The sequence below is a fragment of the Lynx canadensis genome, chromosome C2, assembly GCF_007474595.2.
Source record: "Lynx canadensis isolate LIC74 chromosome C2, mLynCan4.pri.v2, whole genome shotgun sequence".
Classification (NCBI taxonomy): domain Eukaryota; kingdom Metazoa; phylum Chordata; class Mammalia; order Carnivora; family Felidae; genus Lynx; species Lynx canadensis.
Window position 1 is genome coordinate 51,468,318 of NC_044311.2, and position 14,175 is coordinate 51,482,492.

Below are 14,175 nucleotides of genomic sequence, written 5' to 3' on the forward strand. Positions count from 1 at the left end.
TTAGGCTGTTGCTAGGCAGGTCGTGAGTCTGTTAAAATGCTATTGTTTTGAATGGAATATGTATATAGTGGTAGTTCTCAACTGGAAGCGATTTTTGCCTCTCAGGGGACATTTAGCAATGTCTGGATACATTTTTGGTGCCACAACTTAGGGGGAGGACTGCTACCAGCATCTAGTGGACAGAGTCCAGGGGTGCTGACAACTATTCTATAATGCACAGGACAGCCCCATAACCAAGGATTAATTAGCTCAAATTTCAATAGTACCAAAATTAGAAACCCTGGTTTACAAGCATTTATATTGAGCCAGGCAACAACAGATCAAAACTATGGTGTTGAGAGAAAAGGGCACTTGCAATTAGTCTTCTTTGGATGAATAGCTATTGTTGACTTTGCTGGCCCTATTGGCCACATAGTATCTCCGTGGGCTCTAGGGGGCTAAAAGAGCCTGCCATTTGGGCTCCCCTCCTGCTCCTCTTTTCATGGTTATTAACATCATCTTCCATATGTATGCTGTCACTCAAACTATGTATCTCTGGGTTTTATCTACTCTCCCCCTCTTCTCCTCATCCTACCTTCCTACTGGTAATCGATTCCTCATAATTCTGTGCTCTCCTCACTATAATGATTTGCCCTGACTTCTTAGGTCCTCCATTAATGATTTAGTCTAGGCTCTTTAGTTGAAAGAGCCTGTTGTTCGGGCTCCAACGATAGCATCCTGGTCACTCTCCTGCTGCTCCAGCCAAACCCATTCAGTGCTCCACATCTTGAGCCACTTCCTCATTTACCAGGTCCTTCAGCGAAGAAACATTTAAAAGGGCCTACCATCTGCTAATTACTCTGTTAGGAGCTGTGATCACTCCCTGGATAAAAATCATTCCAAGCCTCCATACTGCTTAAGGGATGAGTGCCTCACTTCCCGATACAGTGTGTAAAGCCTCTGATAATCTGCCTCTGACCTAACATTTCAGCTTACTCTCCCACCCTACCCTGATGTACTTGCTTCAACCACAATGAACCAATTACTTTGCCTTACTTTGGGTCACACACTCTTAAGCCCGTGTATCTTTGCACATGCTCTTTTCTGTATTTGGAGTAACCTTTCTACCCTTGTCTGAGAAACTCTCATTCATCCTGTGCGACTTAATCTAGTATCTAGAGAAATGCCTGGCCCATGAAGCTACTCAATAAATATGGCATGAACTTAAATTTGACCTTCTCTGTAAAACATTCTGTAATTTCCTGGCTGTTAGACAATATATCCCTCATGCTCCACAGTCTGTTGTATGCACTTCTACCAGAACCTCTTTGCATACCTGTCTACAGACCTCTTGAGGGCAGGGATGGTGTCTTATATCTCTTGGAACCTCCAGACTTTGTGCCAGGCTGGACATAAAGTGGACCCTCATGATTAAATGCTCACAATTTTGTCAAGATGCCTTCTTTTGTTTTGGGAATCCTTATTTCATACTAGAAATGGTATGCATCATTTGATACCCCCAAAAAGTCACAAAAGTTGACACTAGTCTCAAATTAGCCCTGTCCCTTCTCTAGAACTGAATACCTTCCAGTGTATAGGATCTGAAGTGTGAAGCTAAGGTTTGAGTCCATCCTCTATCACCTACTCACTGTGTAACCTTGGGAAGACATTTAACTCACCTGTAAACCTCTGTTTCTTCTTCTGTAAAATAGGGATAATATCTGCCTTGTGGGGGTGGTCATGAGTATCAAATGAGAGTACATATTTGAAAATTTTTTTAACTTCTAAGACATCTGTGTTCAAAGTATAGCAAGATAAAATAAAACCTCTTCCTCAGTCTCGCATGATCTTTATTTTTTTCCCCACAAACCTCTTGAAAGGGCCAGTTTGATGCATTGTATTCACTCTCTCCTTTCAACCCCAGGTATTGTTTTCTGCCCAGCCATACCACTGGCAGCTCACTCTTCAGAATCTTCAATAATTTCCTTATGGCCAATACCCAGAGACACTCTTCTGTCCTTCCCTCACTGGACTTGACTTCAGTCTGCCTCTTCTGAGACATTCTCTTCACTGGAATCAGAGTAAGCTTCCTCAAACATGGATTTTGATAATATCCTGCCATGTACAAACCTCCACAATGATTCTTCATTAACCTAGTGAGTAATATTCAAACTCCTTAGGAAGGGGTCAGACCCAACATCATCTGGTCCCTGCTTACCACTTCACTCACATTACCTTCTAACACATACCCGAGTAATACAAAATGGCTTATGTTTCTAGAAAGTGTGTGCTCTTTCACATGCTGCCCAGAAGATTGCCTGGTGCAATCTGGTCATCTTTTAGGACTTGGCTCAAAATATCCCATCTCTTCTGGGAAGCCTTCCCTGATCTCAGTTTCCTATTCCTCTTCATTCCATACAGAAGTAGATATCCCTATCTCTATGGTCCCCAGACTCCTTGGCTGCATCTTGATTAAGCATAACCTTCCCACTATTCTCTTAGCCACTTAAATATTTATCTCCCCTATTAGAAAGTGAGGTTTTTAGGGGTGCCTCAGTGGCTCAGTTGGTTAAGCATCCGACTTCGGCTCAGGTCATGATCTCATGGCTCATGAGTTCGAGCCCCTCATTGGGCTCTGTGCTGACAGCTCAGAGCCTGGGGCCTGCTTTGGATTCTGTGTCTCCCTCTCTCTCTGCCCCTCCTCTGCCCTCTCTCTCTCAAAAATAAATAAACATTAAAAAGTTTTTTTAAAAAAAGAAAGTGAGCTTTCTTTGGGTACAAGGAATATATTTTATCTCTCTCTATATGTCTAGCTTCTAACAGAGTTCCTGGTACAGAGTAAGCAATTGCTAAACAGTGGTTGACTACATAAGTGAGTGTTATAAATATCATTATTTGTACTACATTCTTATTCCTTTGTCATATTTTGTTCACTTTCTAGAAAATCCTTTGTTACATTCTGGTTTTCACAAATTAAAAAAAATTCTGGCAAATGCCATAATTTATTCAGAAGTTACTCTGCATTGAGATCGTTAGTGGGTTTGGTTTTCTTTGGGAAGTTGAATGCCTACAAAAGAAACTGTTACTGCCTGTGCTACGCTTCCATGGGTTTATGACATATCCCTCAGGTACAAAGGACCTCCTGCTCACCTGCTGCTTCTGGCCTTGGTAGTTTCCAGTTGTTGGGTAAGAAGCTTGGCAATGGCAGTGAAGCTGTTGCTCATGCGGAAGATATCTCTGCTCTGAGGGCCCAGGATGGAGGAGAAAGCATCAGTGATGCTCTTAATCTCCAGCAGGAGAATATGATGAAACGAATGTTCCATGTTGGCCAGCTGACTCACCAGGAATGGCAGGCAGCTCCTGGCTCTCTCCTGCCAAGAACAATGAAGACCAGTGTATGCTGTTGGGAATGCAAACTGGTGTAGCCACAATGGAAAACAGCATGGAGGTTCCTCAAGAAATGAAAAATATAACTATCATATGGCCAGCAATCCCACTTCTGGGTTTTTATCCAAAGGAAACAAAATCATTATCCCAAAGAGATTTCTGTACTCCCATGTTTAGAGTAGCATTGTTCATAATAGCCAAGACATGGAAACCACCTATGTGTCCATAAAAGGATGAATGGATAAAGAAAATGTGGTATACATACACAACGGAATACTATTCATCCATAAGCATGTCATAAAAAAGAAGGAAGTTCTGCCATTTGCAACAACATGGATGAACGTGAAGGGCATAATGCTAAGTGAAATAAGCCAGACAGAGAAAGACAAATCCCATGTGGTATCACCTATAGGTAGGAACTAAAAAAAAAAAAAAAAAAAAAAAGTTGAACTCATAGAAACAGGGACTGGAGTGGGTGGGAGAAATAGTGAGAGGTTGTTCAAAGGGTACAAATTTACTTTCAGCTATAAGCTGAATAAGGTCCGAGGATCTAACATATAACATGGTGACTATAATTGATAATACTATGTTGTATAATTGAAATTTGCTGAAAATAGAACTTAAATGTTCTCACCCCTTTCTCCAAAAAAGGTAAATATGTGTGGTGATGGATGCGTCAGTTAACTCAATGTGGGGGAAACATCTTCATAATGAATATGTATATCAAATAATCACATTGTACCTTTTAAATATCTTACAATTGTACTAGTCAAGTATACATCAAGTTAAGCTAAAGGGGAACAGAAGAACAGTGAAAAACAAAAACCTATATTTTAAAGGAAAATTACAGTCCCATGACCAGCAGATGACAATTCTATGGGGAGTTGAGAGAGCTAGCTAGAGCTAAATAATGTCTCATTCACAATGCCTCTGAACTGGCTTGAGATTTTAATTTTTTCCTTATTTTCAGGACAAACTTTTTAAAAATAAAACTTTTTTTCCCCATTATTCTTTTCTTAAAAATACATGAATAATCGCATTTGCCTATCTCATCAGGTCAAAACCTCTCAACTACCATTAAAAATCTAGCCCTATCCATCTACTCTTCCCAACTTTGTGTCCTCCAGTCTCCATTTCTGTGACTCAGTAACTGCCTGCAAGGAAGAGGCTGGTCAATGGCACCCCTGATCCATCCTTCTATCAGACAATGCCAGGTATCACACCAGTGTGTAAGGTTTCCATCCTCTCCACAGTTAGTCTCACTCATTTGTTCATTTTAAGCATCTTTCAACATGTTATGGATTCTAGGTTACTGGTCTAGTGAGCGGATTATATTATCTACGTTTAATCAAGTTAATGCTCTCAAGTAACTGAACTAGGTTCCTTCAGGGAAACGGAAGATGAAGGGTCATATGAATTCAGGCATGGGTGAGTAACAAGTAAATATCTTCGCCGATAGGTCTCCTATATCTTCACATGAGCCATGAGACACCATGATTTAATCCAACATAGCTGGAAGTCAGCCAAAAAAATTCAAAATTATCAAGGGAGTTGTTTGAACTGTACATTTATACCCAATATAAATAATGATACACAATAAATAAAGATAATTTAAAACATGACTTATTTCATCTTTAATTCCTCTTTAAAAGTCCAGTTTTAAAATGTATTTAAAAACTATTCATTATGTTAATGTAGCAGAATATACATGTAATTATAAATAAATATATGCTGGAAGTTGATGTTCAATATCCCTTAGACTGATAGGTGTACAGGTCTAAATTACTTTTCTAGCTAGGCATTCCCTTTTACCCTTTGTTCTTGCACTTGAAACCTTAATTTCTTTCCAGATGTAACTTCTGTCCTATCTCCTCCATGCAGCCATTCCTAGTGACCTCTTCTGTCTGAATTTTCACTGCATTATAGACTTTTTAAAAATCTTGTTAGTACCTGATTACATTTGATCAATTGTGTATTCATGCTTTTATTCAATCACCAGATAGGTATTGCATGCCTAAAATATGCTTGTGCTAGATTCTAGATGACAAAGGTGAATAAGAGGTAGACTCTGCCTTTGAGAGACTTGCAATCCCTCCTTCCAATTATAATTCACTAATGGTTACATACCCGAGTCAGGTCTCCTAAAGGGGCTATTTCTCAACATCAATCATCAGCCTGGCACAGAACTGAGCCTGTAGAGTCTATACCCAGAGTATAAGTCTTGATTCACTAATTTAAGCAAACCTTGTATGCCAAAATATGACTTTACAAATAAAATATGTAGTTGCAAAGGAATTTTGTGCTTTACAAGAAATATTTATTATAGAACAGATTTAAGTAGTGAAGTCCCCTAGTCCTTACTACTTAACTTGATTTTCAAAGACTGCATGTACAACTGCAGTGGAACACATCTCTTGGGGATGTGGAGTACATCTGCCAATCAATCCCTTAATAATCATTTGTTAACAACCACTAAATCACAGTACTCTGTCTGGGTGTGGGGGTAGAGGCTCATATTTCATGACCTGGACAGCTAACTGAAGAGACATTTATTCATTAAAGGATAAGAATATTAGATGACTAAAAAATAGAGACCATTGGAACAAGTTCCTAACAGCCTATTTTATACTTTGGCTCATAGAATTGCCAGGTTGCAGAATGACACTTAAGTGCTCTTGAGTCAAATAGGTTTTTTGCAAAACATAGATGCTGTCATTCATGCAAGGTCTCCATATGTGAATTCACAGTATGCAATACATCACAGGGACATTTTCCATTTCCTGTTTAGAGGCAAAAGCTGAGGGGTGCCTGGGTGGCTCAGTTGGTTAAGCATCTGACTTTTGATTTCAGCTAAGGTCATGATTTCATGGTTCATGGGATCAAGCCCTGTGTTGGGCTCCACACTGAGAGCACAGAGCCTGCTTCAGATTCTCTCTCTGCCTCGTCTCTCTAACCCCACACGATCACATGGGGGCGTGCGTGCACTCTCTTTCTCTCAAAATCAAAATAAATGAATGAATGAATGAATGAATGAATGAATAAATAAATAAAGGCAAAAGTTTAATGTGGGGGTACTTACCACGTGCCAGGCTCTCTTTCAGAAGCTAGGAACACATTATTCAAGGAAAAGGATAAAAACCTCTGCCATCAACGAGTCAAGCAGACAATAAAAAAATACGTGTGTAAAATATGTAATGTATTGGATGAAGAAATATGCCTTACAGAAAAATGAAGCAAGACGGGGAGGTGCAGGGAGGGAAGTCAATGTTAAATAGTGTAGGATCGTCAGATCTCACAGAAAAGGTGACATTTGGATTCAACTAGGTTTTAGAATCTAACCCAACATTCTCAATAGCCATAGTAAACAATGACAATAAAACTTGTCCTGCATGAAACAGGAAGGTAGGAAGATAGGAGAACACAGGCGATGGGTCACTTTACTACTGAGAACATAATTTCACATTTGAGGTAACTTCCTCATTTTCAGAATCAGATTCTTCTTCAGCATTTTTTTAAAATCATGCTGCAAATTTCATTTGCTTATCCAAGTGTCCCTATAGTTTTATTAAGGATTTTTCTCACTATGAAAGTTAGCAAGCACTTGCTTCAAAGCATGTGTCTTCCCAAAGGTGAAAGTGACTATGTGGGTATTTGCTGAAATCAACACAATTCTGGTTGATCTTCCGGCAGCCAAATTGAGCTGAAGGGAAAATTAATCACAATGCAGGAACAAGAAAAATTAGAACTGCTCTGGAACTAACATATGAAACCAAGCCAACCTCACATCGTTTGTTTTGAAACCTTGGAGGATGTTCATGTACCTTACAGGGGTAACAGATGTGATTTTGGACTAGAAAGTGTGGTGTTAGGGTAAGAAGGGGGTGAGGAGATTCTGGTTTCTTTCTGGGCTCCATGACATTTTGTCTCTAGGGAGCCAGTGACTTCATTTTTTCTGCTTTGTCTTTCTGCTGGCGGTAAGGTCAGCAGCACCTGTATGCCTTAACTGAAGGCCTGACCTCGTCCTTTCTGACAAATTATTTATTATAATAATACTAATAGCTGACCCACAGAGTATACTTCATCTAAGTGCAAAGCCTATTCTACACACTTTTTATGTGTTTATTCATGTAATCCTCCCATTAATATTCTGAAGTCAGTACTGTGATTACTGCCATTTTATAAGGAGGAAACTGAAGCACAAATACAAGACTAACTTGCTCAAGGTCACATATGCTTTCTCTGTCTCTAAAGCTGTGTCCTCACTGGCGATACCCTCTACCCCTCCCATCAAAAAACTCAAACCCACCCACACACATATTTTTCCAATTTTTGTTTCTGTATCTTGTTCATCATCAGTTGCATGGTCCTTTTCACTTCATTATTTTTCTTATTTTCTTTAAAAATTTTTTTTAAACATTTATTCATTTTTGAGAGACAGAGAGAGACAGAGCCTGAGCAGGGGAGGCACAGAGAGAGGAAGACGAAGCAGTCTCCAGGCTCCGAGCTGTCGGCACCGAGCCTGATGTGGGGCTTGAACTGTGAGATTACGACCTGAGCAGCTCAACCGAATGAGCCATCCAGGTGCCCCTCATTTCATTATTTTTGACTTAGCAACATAAACATTATAAGTACTCTGTGAATACAAAATAGAGCAGCAGGTCTCAAACTTTGTGGTCTTGGAACTTCTTTACTCTCAAAAATCATAGAAGACCCTAAAGACTTTTTGTTTATCTGAGTTATGTCTATTCATATTTGCCATTTATTGCCATATATATTGAGTTAAAACTGAGGAATTAAAAAAAATGTCTGGTGACACTTTTGGTTGTCACAGCCAGGAAATGAGAAGAAAGGCTGGTAGAATGTCGTGGGTGGAGGCCAGAGATGCTGCCAAACATCCTGCAATGCACGGGACAGCCCCCTACAACCAAAAATCATCTGGCTCACCATGTCAATTGTGCCAAACCTAAGAAACCCAGAGTTAAGTGAAACCGGCTTTTTGTTTGTTTTGTTTCCCTGCAAGTGTATGGTGGTGAGGAACATAAAGTGCACTGTCTCAATTGGTGCTAAAGCATTAGCAGTTTACCCACCATTGCTTTTGTCCTTCCAGCACAAATGTCCACACAGTGAGAAACGTCAGTGATGTATGAGTGTTACTGTGAAAATAACTTTGACCTCACAGATCTCCTGAAAGGGGGTTTCGGGGACCCATGAACCCACTGAGAATTGATGTACTAGAATCAAAGATCAGCAAACTTTTTCTGTAAAGTATCTGATAGTAAATATTTTTGGATTTAGGGGTCATGCGATCTCTGTCATGGGAAAACAGCTACAGACAAGAAGTGAATGAATGGGGTATGGTTGGATTTGGCCCACAGGCAGTAATTTCTTGACCCCTGAACTAGATCATGTGCTTACAACATTGCCTTGGCCATACCATTCATTTGTATCAGTGTTATTCATTTTGTTTTTAAAGTTGCTACTACTCCTACCTCATAAAGCCCCTCTGCTGTTGTTCTTTGTCAGGATAACAGAATGCAACTCAGAAAGTGGCCAAAAATGAAAGTGTGTGTGCCTGTAATGATGATGATATTTTCCCTATATTAATAAGCATGTGCCTGCCAGGTATTCAGCATATGCTTCCTCACTTAATCCTCACAACAAATCTTGCAAAATGGGTATCAGGATAAGGATACTGATGATGAGAGGGCTAATCACTTGACCCAGCTTACACAGGTAGGAGAGTCGTAATGGCAGAGCCAAGAGAGAATCAAGATCTGCCTGATTCCAGAGTTAGAACCTTTCTGCTTTGCCTGGACTAGAAAAGATGGTTTAGTACAGCCCTGCATGCTCCAACCTTTCCTCTCTTCCACCCACTACAGGCATTACCAATTGATTATAGTGTTTTCTTTGCTGAACCTGGAAGCTTCCTGAGACCTATTCTCAACACTGTCTTCCTTCACAGTGCTTCTCAGAGAAGCCCAGGTTGCACGTTAGAATCATCCTTTTAAAACAATTCTAATCCACAGTAACATCCTCACCACCCATTCTTCTTTAATTTCATTGTAATGGGGGGAGTTCAGGCACAGGACTTTTTTAAACCTCCCAAATAATTCTAAAGTGCAGCCAGGGTTGAGATTCACTAGTCTGTATAGAGTCACAAATTTCTGGAAAGTTGAGCATTTGCTGGTTTAGGAAATATGTATTAAATCCTAAAATCCACACTTTCTCTCCTTTATCCTTTATCAATGTACAAAAGACTAATGGAAAAGAATATATTCAGCTGCCTGAATGAAAATATTTTATTTCTTGGGCATCTGCTTTTTTATTGGGTCAAATCATTCTACTTCTTCACATCTCAACTCTGAAGTCTCCACACACCCAAAGAGATACAAGGGCCATAGAAATGTAAATCAAATGAACTTATTGTTAATGCTTTCTCAATGAAGCTTTGCCAGGGAGGCCTCAGGTTTTTCTCAGGAACCCTCAGAAGCATGAGTGGGTCCAGTGGTGCTTAATAGCTTGGCGTATATTTATTTTAGGTGTCTCTTTCCTAATGATGGTGGGGTTTCTAGCTGCAGAGCAAGAGTTGAAGGGTTTGTATGGACCTTACCCCCACCCCAATTCTTTGGCTTCAAGAAATTCTAGAGTAGGAGGCTAATTCTTTCCAGTTGGTCCTGGAATTTTCCCAGTTGTAGCACTTGAAAGTCCCTCATCTGGGGAAACCCCTCAATCAAGGGTAAATGGGTGAATTGAGACAGTTGGTCACCTTATTCTCCAGCCTGTGAGAAGGTGGGAAATTATTTCATCTCAGAGGATTCTACTCTTATTCACATTGTTGGTGATATAATGATATATCATTGTACATACCTGTGTGTGTGTGTGTGTGTGTGTGTGTGTGTGTGTACACGCAGTCAATTATCATTATTCATGGTAGTTATGTTCTATAAAGTCACTGGGAACACTGAATTAGCAAACACAGAAGCACTGTCTCTAGGGAAAATATAGGGTTAGCCTCTTGCAAGCTCTGGTCGTACATCTTCAACAACTGATGAGGACATAGCCTTGTTTTATGCATGTTAAAGACATCTTAATATATATTGTTAATTCATTTAAATTGAACTCACAGCCAACAGCACTGTAACTCATGCCTGGACAAAGCTTACTGTAACACATACATTTTCTCCATAAAGCACATCAAAGCTATTTTGTACATAGGAACACCAGACAGCACTTTAGCACTATACTTGTGAGACACTTTAAACAGCAAATTGCCAACAAAAAAAACACACAAAAATGAGTAAAATGTAGCACTAAATATATTATGAAAAGAAAAGGCACCTGTTTATAGTATGAGAGCTGAAACAGGAAGACAAAACAGTACCTTGTTCGACCTCAACTGGGAACTTGTGAGTCAAGTGACTCAAATTTTTTGCTGCTCTGTGCATGTCTGTGAATGATCTCAGTAGCATCTAAGGTATTGATCTGGGGTTACAAACACATGTTATTGGTGGGTGAATTCACACATACAAAATCAATGAAGTTTATGGAAGAAAGGAATTAAGGAAGGGAGGGAGGGAGGGAGGGAGGAAGGAAGGAAGAAAGGAAGGAAGGAAAGAAGGAAGAAGGAAAGAAGACAGGAAGCAAGGAAGGATGGAATATGAGTTGGTAGGTCAGTAGAAGGATCTATTGATCTATTTCAAATCTTTCTGGATCTCCTACAAAAGGAAATATCTGCTTTTACCTTGGTTGGTCAGAGTTGAAAGACACTCTAAATTGTTAAGACATGACTTTCCATAAGCCATTGACATCATGTCCAGAGAAATGCAAGTTCATCTTTACTGAGGTCAGATGGAGTTTGGTCTCAAGCACGTCTACCAGTTTGTCTTTCCTTCTATGCTCCATCATGGGACTTTAAAGTAATTGAAATTTTCTCTCAGTAACAAGTTACTACACATTCAAATCCATTTGAACTCTTGTTTTTCATCAAAGATTAATTCTCCCCATTACAGATTATTTTGTATATGTGACCCAGCTTGGGTGTGCAGACTGAAGACTTGGGACAGCCATTTGCTTTTTTCTTACAACTCAGTTATGTATAGAAGAAGATGAAAATATGGGTAACATTGACATATTCTGAAATCCTTTTTTTCTTTCTTTCTTGGCTCTCCACATAAAAGGAAAAAAAACATGTTAGAAAATGCCATTTAAAAAGGGGGATCCCTTTGGTCTGGGATACTGCATTATGGAGCCCTCTCTGCATGAGAATTGTAACTCATATTTGAGGAAAATTTTTAATCAATGGGAATCACTTTGGAGCAGGTAAAGTTCCACTTACTGATGGTATATGATTCTTTGTCCTATTATGCTAGAAGATTTTTGATATCTTCTATTCTGTTTTCTGTTCAGAATTTGAAGTAGTAACCTTTAAAATAAAATTCCAAATATTCTAGGGGCACCTGGATGGCTCAGTCAGTTAAGCCTCCAACTTCGGCTCAGGTCATGATCTCACAGTTTATGAGTTCAAGCCCCGCGTTGGGCTGTGTGCTGACAGCTCAGAGCCTAGAGCCTGCTTAGGATTCTGTGTCTCCCTCTCTCTCTGCCCCTCCCTTGCTCATGCTCACTCGCTCTCTCTCTCTCTCTCTCTCTCTTTCTCTCAAAAATAAATAAACATTAAAAATTTTTTTGATTCCAAATATTCTATTGACTGATGAGTTTATAATCACCCTTTTTAGAAAATCCAAAATGACTGAGTCCAAGTCATAAGAGACTTGTTAGCACTGCTTTTCTGTTGGATTCAGCTGGTCTGAGCAATGTATTAAGTTTCTTCATTCCAGCTGCTGCTCAGACCCATCCTGGAGACTTATAGTTCCCTCTGAGATATCTACTAGCAACAACCTAAATTGTTCCACTGCCTAAAATCTCCTCTTGAAAAAAGGACTGGTTAAGTATTTGGCTTTCCAGAAGCTTTATTTCCTTCATGTAAAATAGAAATGACAACAAGAGACTAGCAAGGCAAATAAGAAGATTATTGGCTGTTCAAATTGTCAATAAATATGAAAGATTTCCTTTGGATAAATATTCACAGAGAAAATCTCACCCTCAGAGAACAGAAAGGTGACAGTACCATGTAAAGCCCTCACAGCTATTCCTCATTTGTCCAAGCAGGAGTGGATGGTACTGTGGTGGTCACAAAAAGGGGCTCAGAAGCTCCTTCCTGAGTTTGTCATGGCACTGTGATGGCCAGTCATGGAGCTTGGGCAGGTTACTTAACTCTCCATGGCTTAGTTTATAAAACAGGTTAATAAGAGCACCTGCCCCATCGAATGGCTGTGAAGATTCGGTTAAAAACAAAGCATTCAGAATAATGTCTGGCACATGGAATACTAAATTAATGTTAGCTATTATTACTTGAGTGTCAAAAATTATAAATGCAGGGGTACCTGGGTGGCTCAGTTGGTTAAATATCCAACTTTTCATTTTCGCTCAGGTCACGATCTCACAGTTCCTGGGATAGAGCCCCACATCAGGCTCTGCACTGACAGCGTGGAGCCTGCTTGTGATTCTCTCTCTCCCACCCTCTACCCCTCCCCACCTCAAAATAAATAAATAAACTTAAAAAATTATAAATGCAAATGCAGGCATATTTGAATTATCACAAAAACAAAAACAAGCTGTCTCAGAAGCTATATACCCTTAATTTTCCCCAGTTAACTTATTTTGTGAATCAAGAAGGCTTAGAAGTTCTAGAAAGGTCCAAAACCCCAATATCAGCTCAGTATATGGGCCAGTGTATTAGTAACCTACAAAAAAAGTTTACCTAGAAGTGAAATATGCTCTACATTTTACTGAGAAAGTCTGTTTCCTTATTTATTTATTTAAAGAGAGAGCGAGTGAGTAGGGGAGAGGGGCAGAGGAAGAAAGAGCAAACCTTAAGCAGGCTCCACGCTCTGTGGGGAGCCCAATGTGGGGCTCAATCCCATGCCCTGGAATCATGACCTGAGCTGAAATCAAGAGTCAGCCACTCAACTGACTGAGCCACCCAGGTACCCATTTCCCTTTTTAAAAATGTTACATGATTAAGTAAAACTACTACACAACTTAAGATTTTCTTAGTGACTTGAGCCAAGTTTTAGCTCATTATCTATAGTTATATAGATCTTTTTCTCTTTGCAATTATTCCCCAGTCTTTTTCAATATTTTCCTGTGTCTGAAGTAAAAATATTTTACTATTTTAACATTTCCAAATCCACAAAATATTACTGCTCTTGAAGTAGCCAAGGCAGTGATAGTCAAGCTATCCAGTAATCTATAAATGCCAACCAAAATAACTGTACAACTAATACATTTTATTCTTTAAAAGTTATATTACCCAGACAAAGATACGCTCTTCTAGCCTTAAAAATTAGCATAAAAATATAAGCAAAATGCTTTCAGAGTAAGTAGGCATCAAGTGTTGTTAGTTTATAAGGATCAAAAGCTAAGATTCAATAAATTTTTTAACAGAACTTTGAGAGGGCAAGCTGCTTGAAATCTTCTTTTGTAGAATCAAGTAGAGAATAAATAAACTAAAACATTGTTAATGACTCTGTTAGGCAGATAATCCTCCAATTTTGAGCTGATTTTTAATTTTTTTTAATTTAATTTTTATTTTTTTTTAACGTTTATTTATTTTTGAGACAGAGAGAGACAGAGCATGAATTGGGAAGGGTCAGAGAGAGGGAGACACAGAATCTGAAACAGGCTCCAAACTCTGAGCTGTCAGCACAGAGGCCGAGGCAGGGCTCGAACTCACGGACCGTGAAATCACGA

The 14,175-nt window shown here is 39.4% G+C and overlaps 1 protein-coding gene across 3 annotated transcripts in view; it reads right to left on the bottom strand.

The window, feature by feature from the left end:
• VEPH1 (ventricular zone expressed PH domain containing 1) overlaps positions 1-14,175 on the bottom strand; it is a 244,916-nt gene that overhangs the window by 130,574 nt on the left and 100,167 nt on the right. For all 3 annotated transcript variants that reach the window (XM_030330157.1, XM_030330154.1, XM_032594682.1), the window contains exon 7: positions 3,130-3,350. In XM_030330157.1, the coding sequence (XP_030186017.1) occupies positions 3,130-3,350 (221 nt within the window). The remainder of the gene's footprint in view (positions 1-3,129; positions 3,351-14,175) is intronic.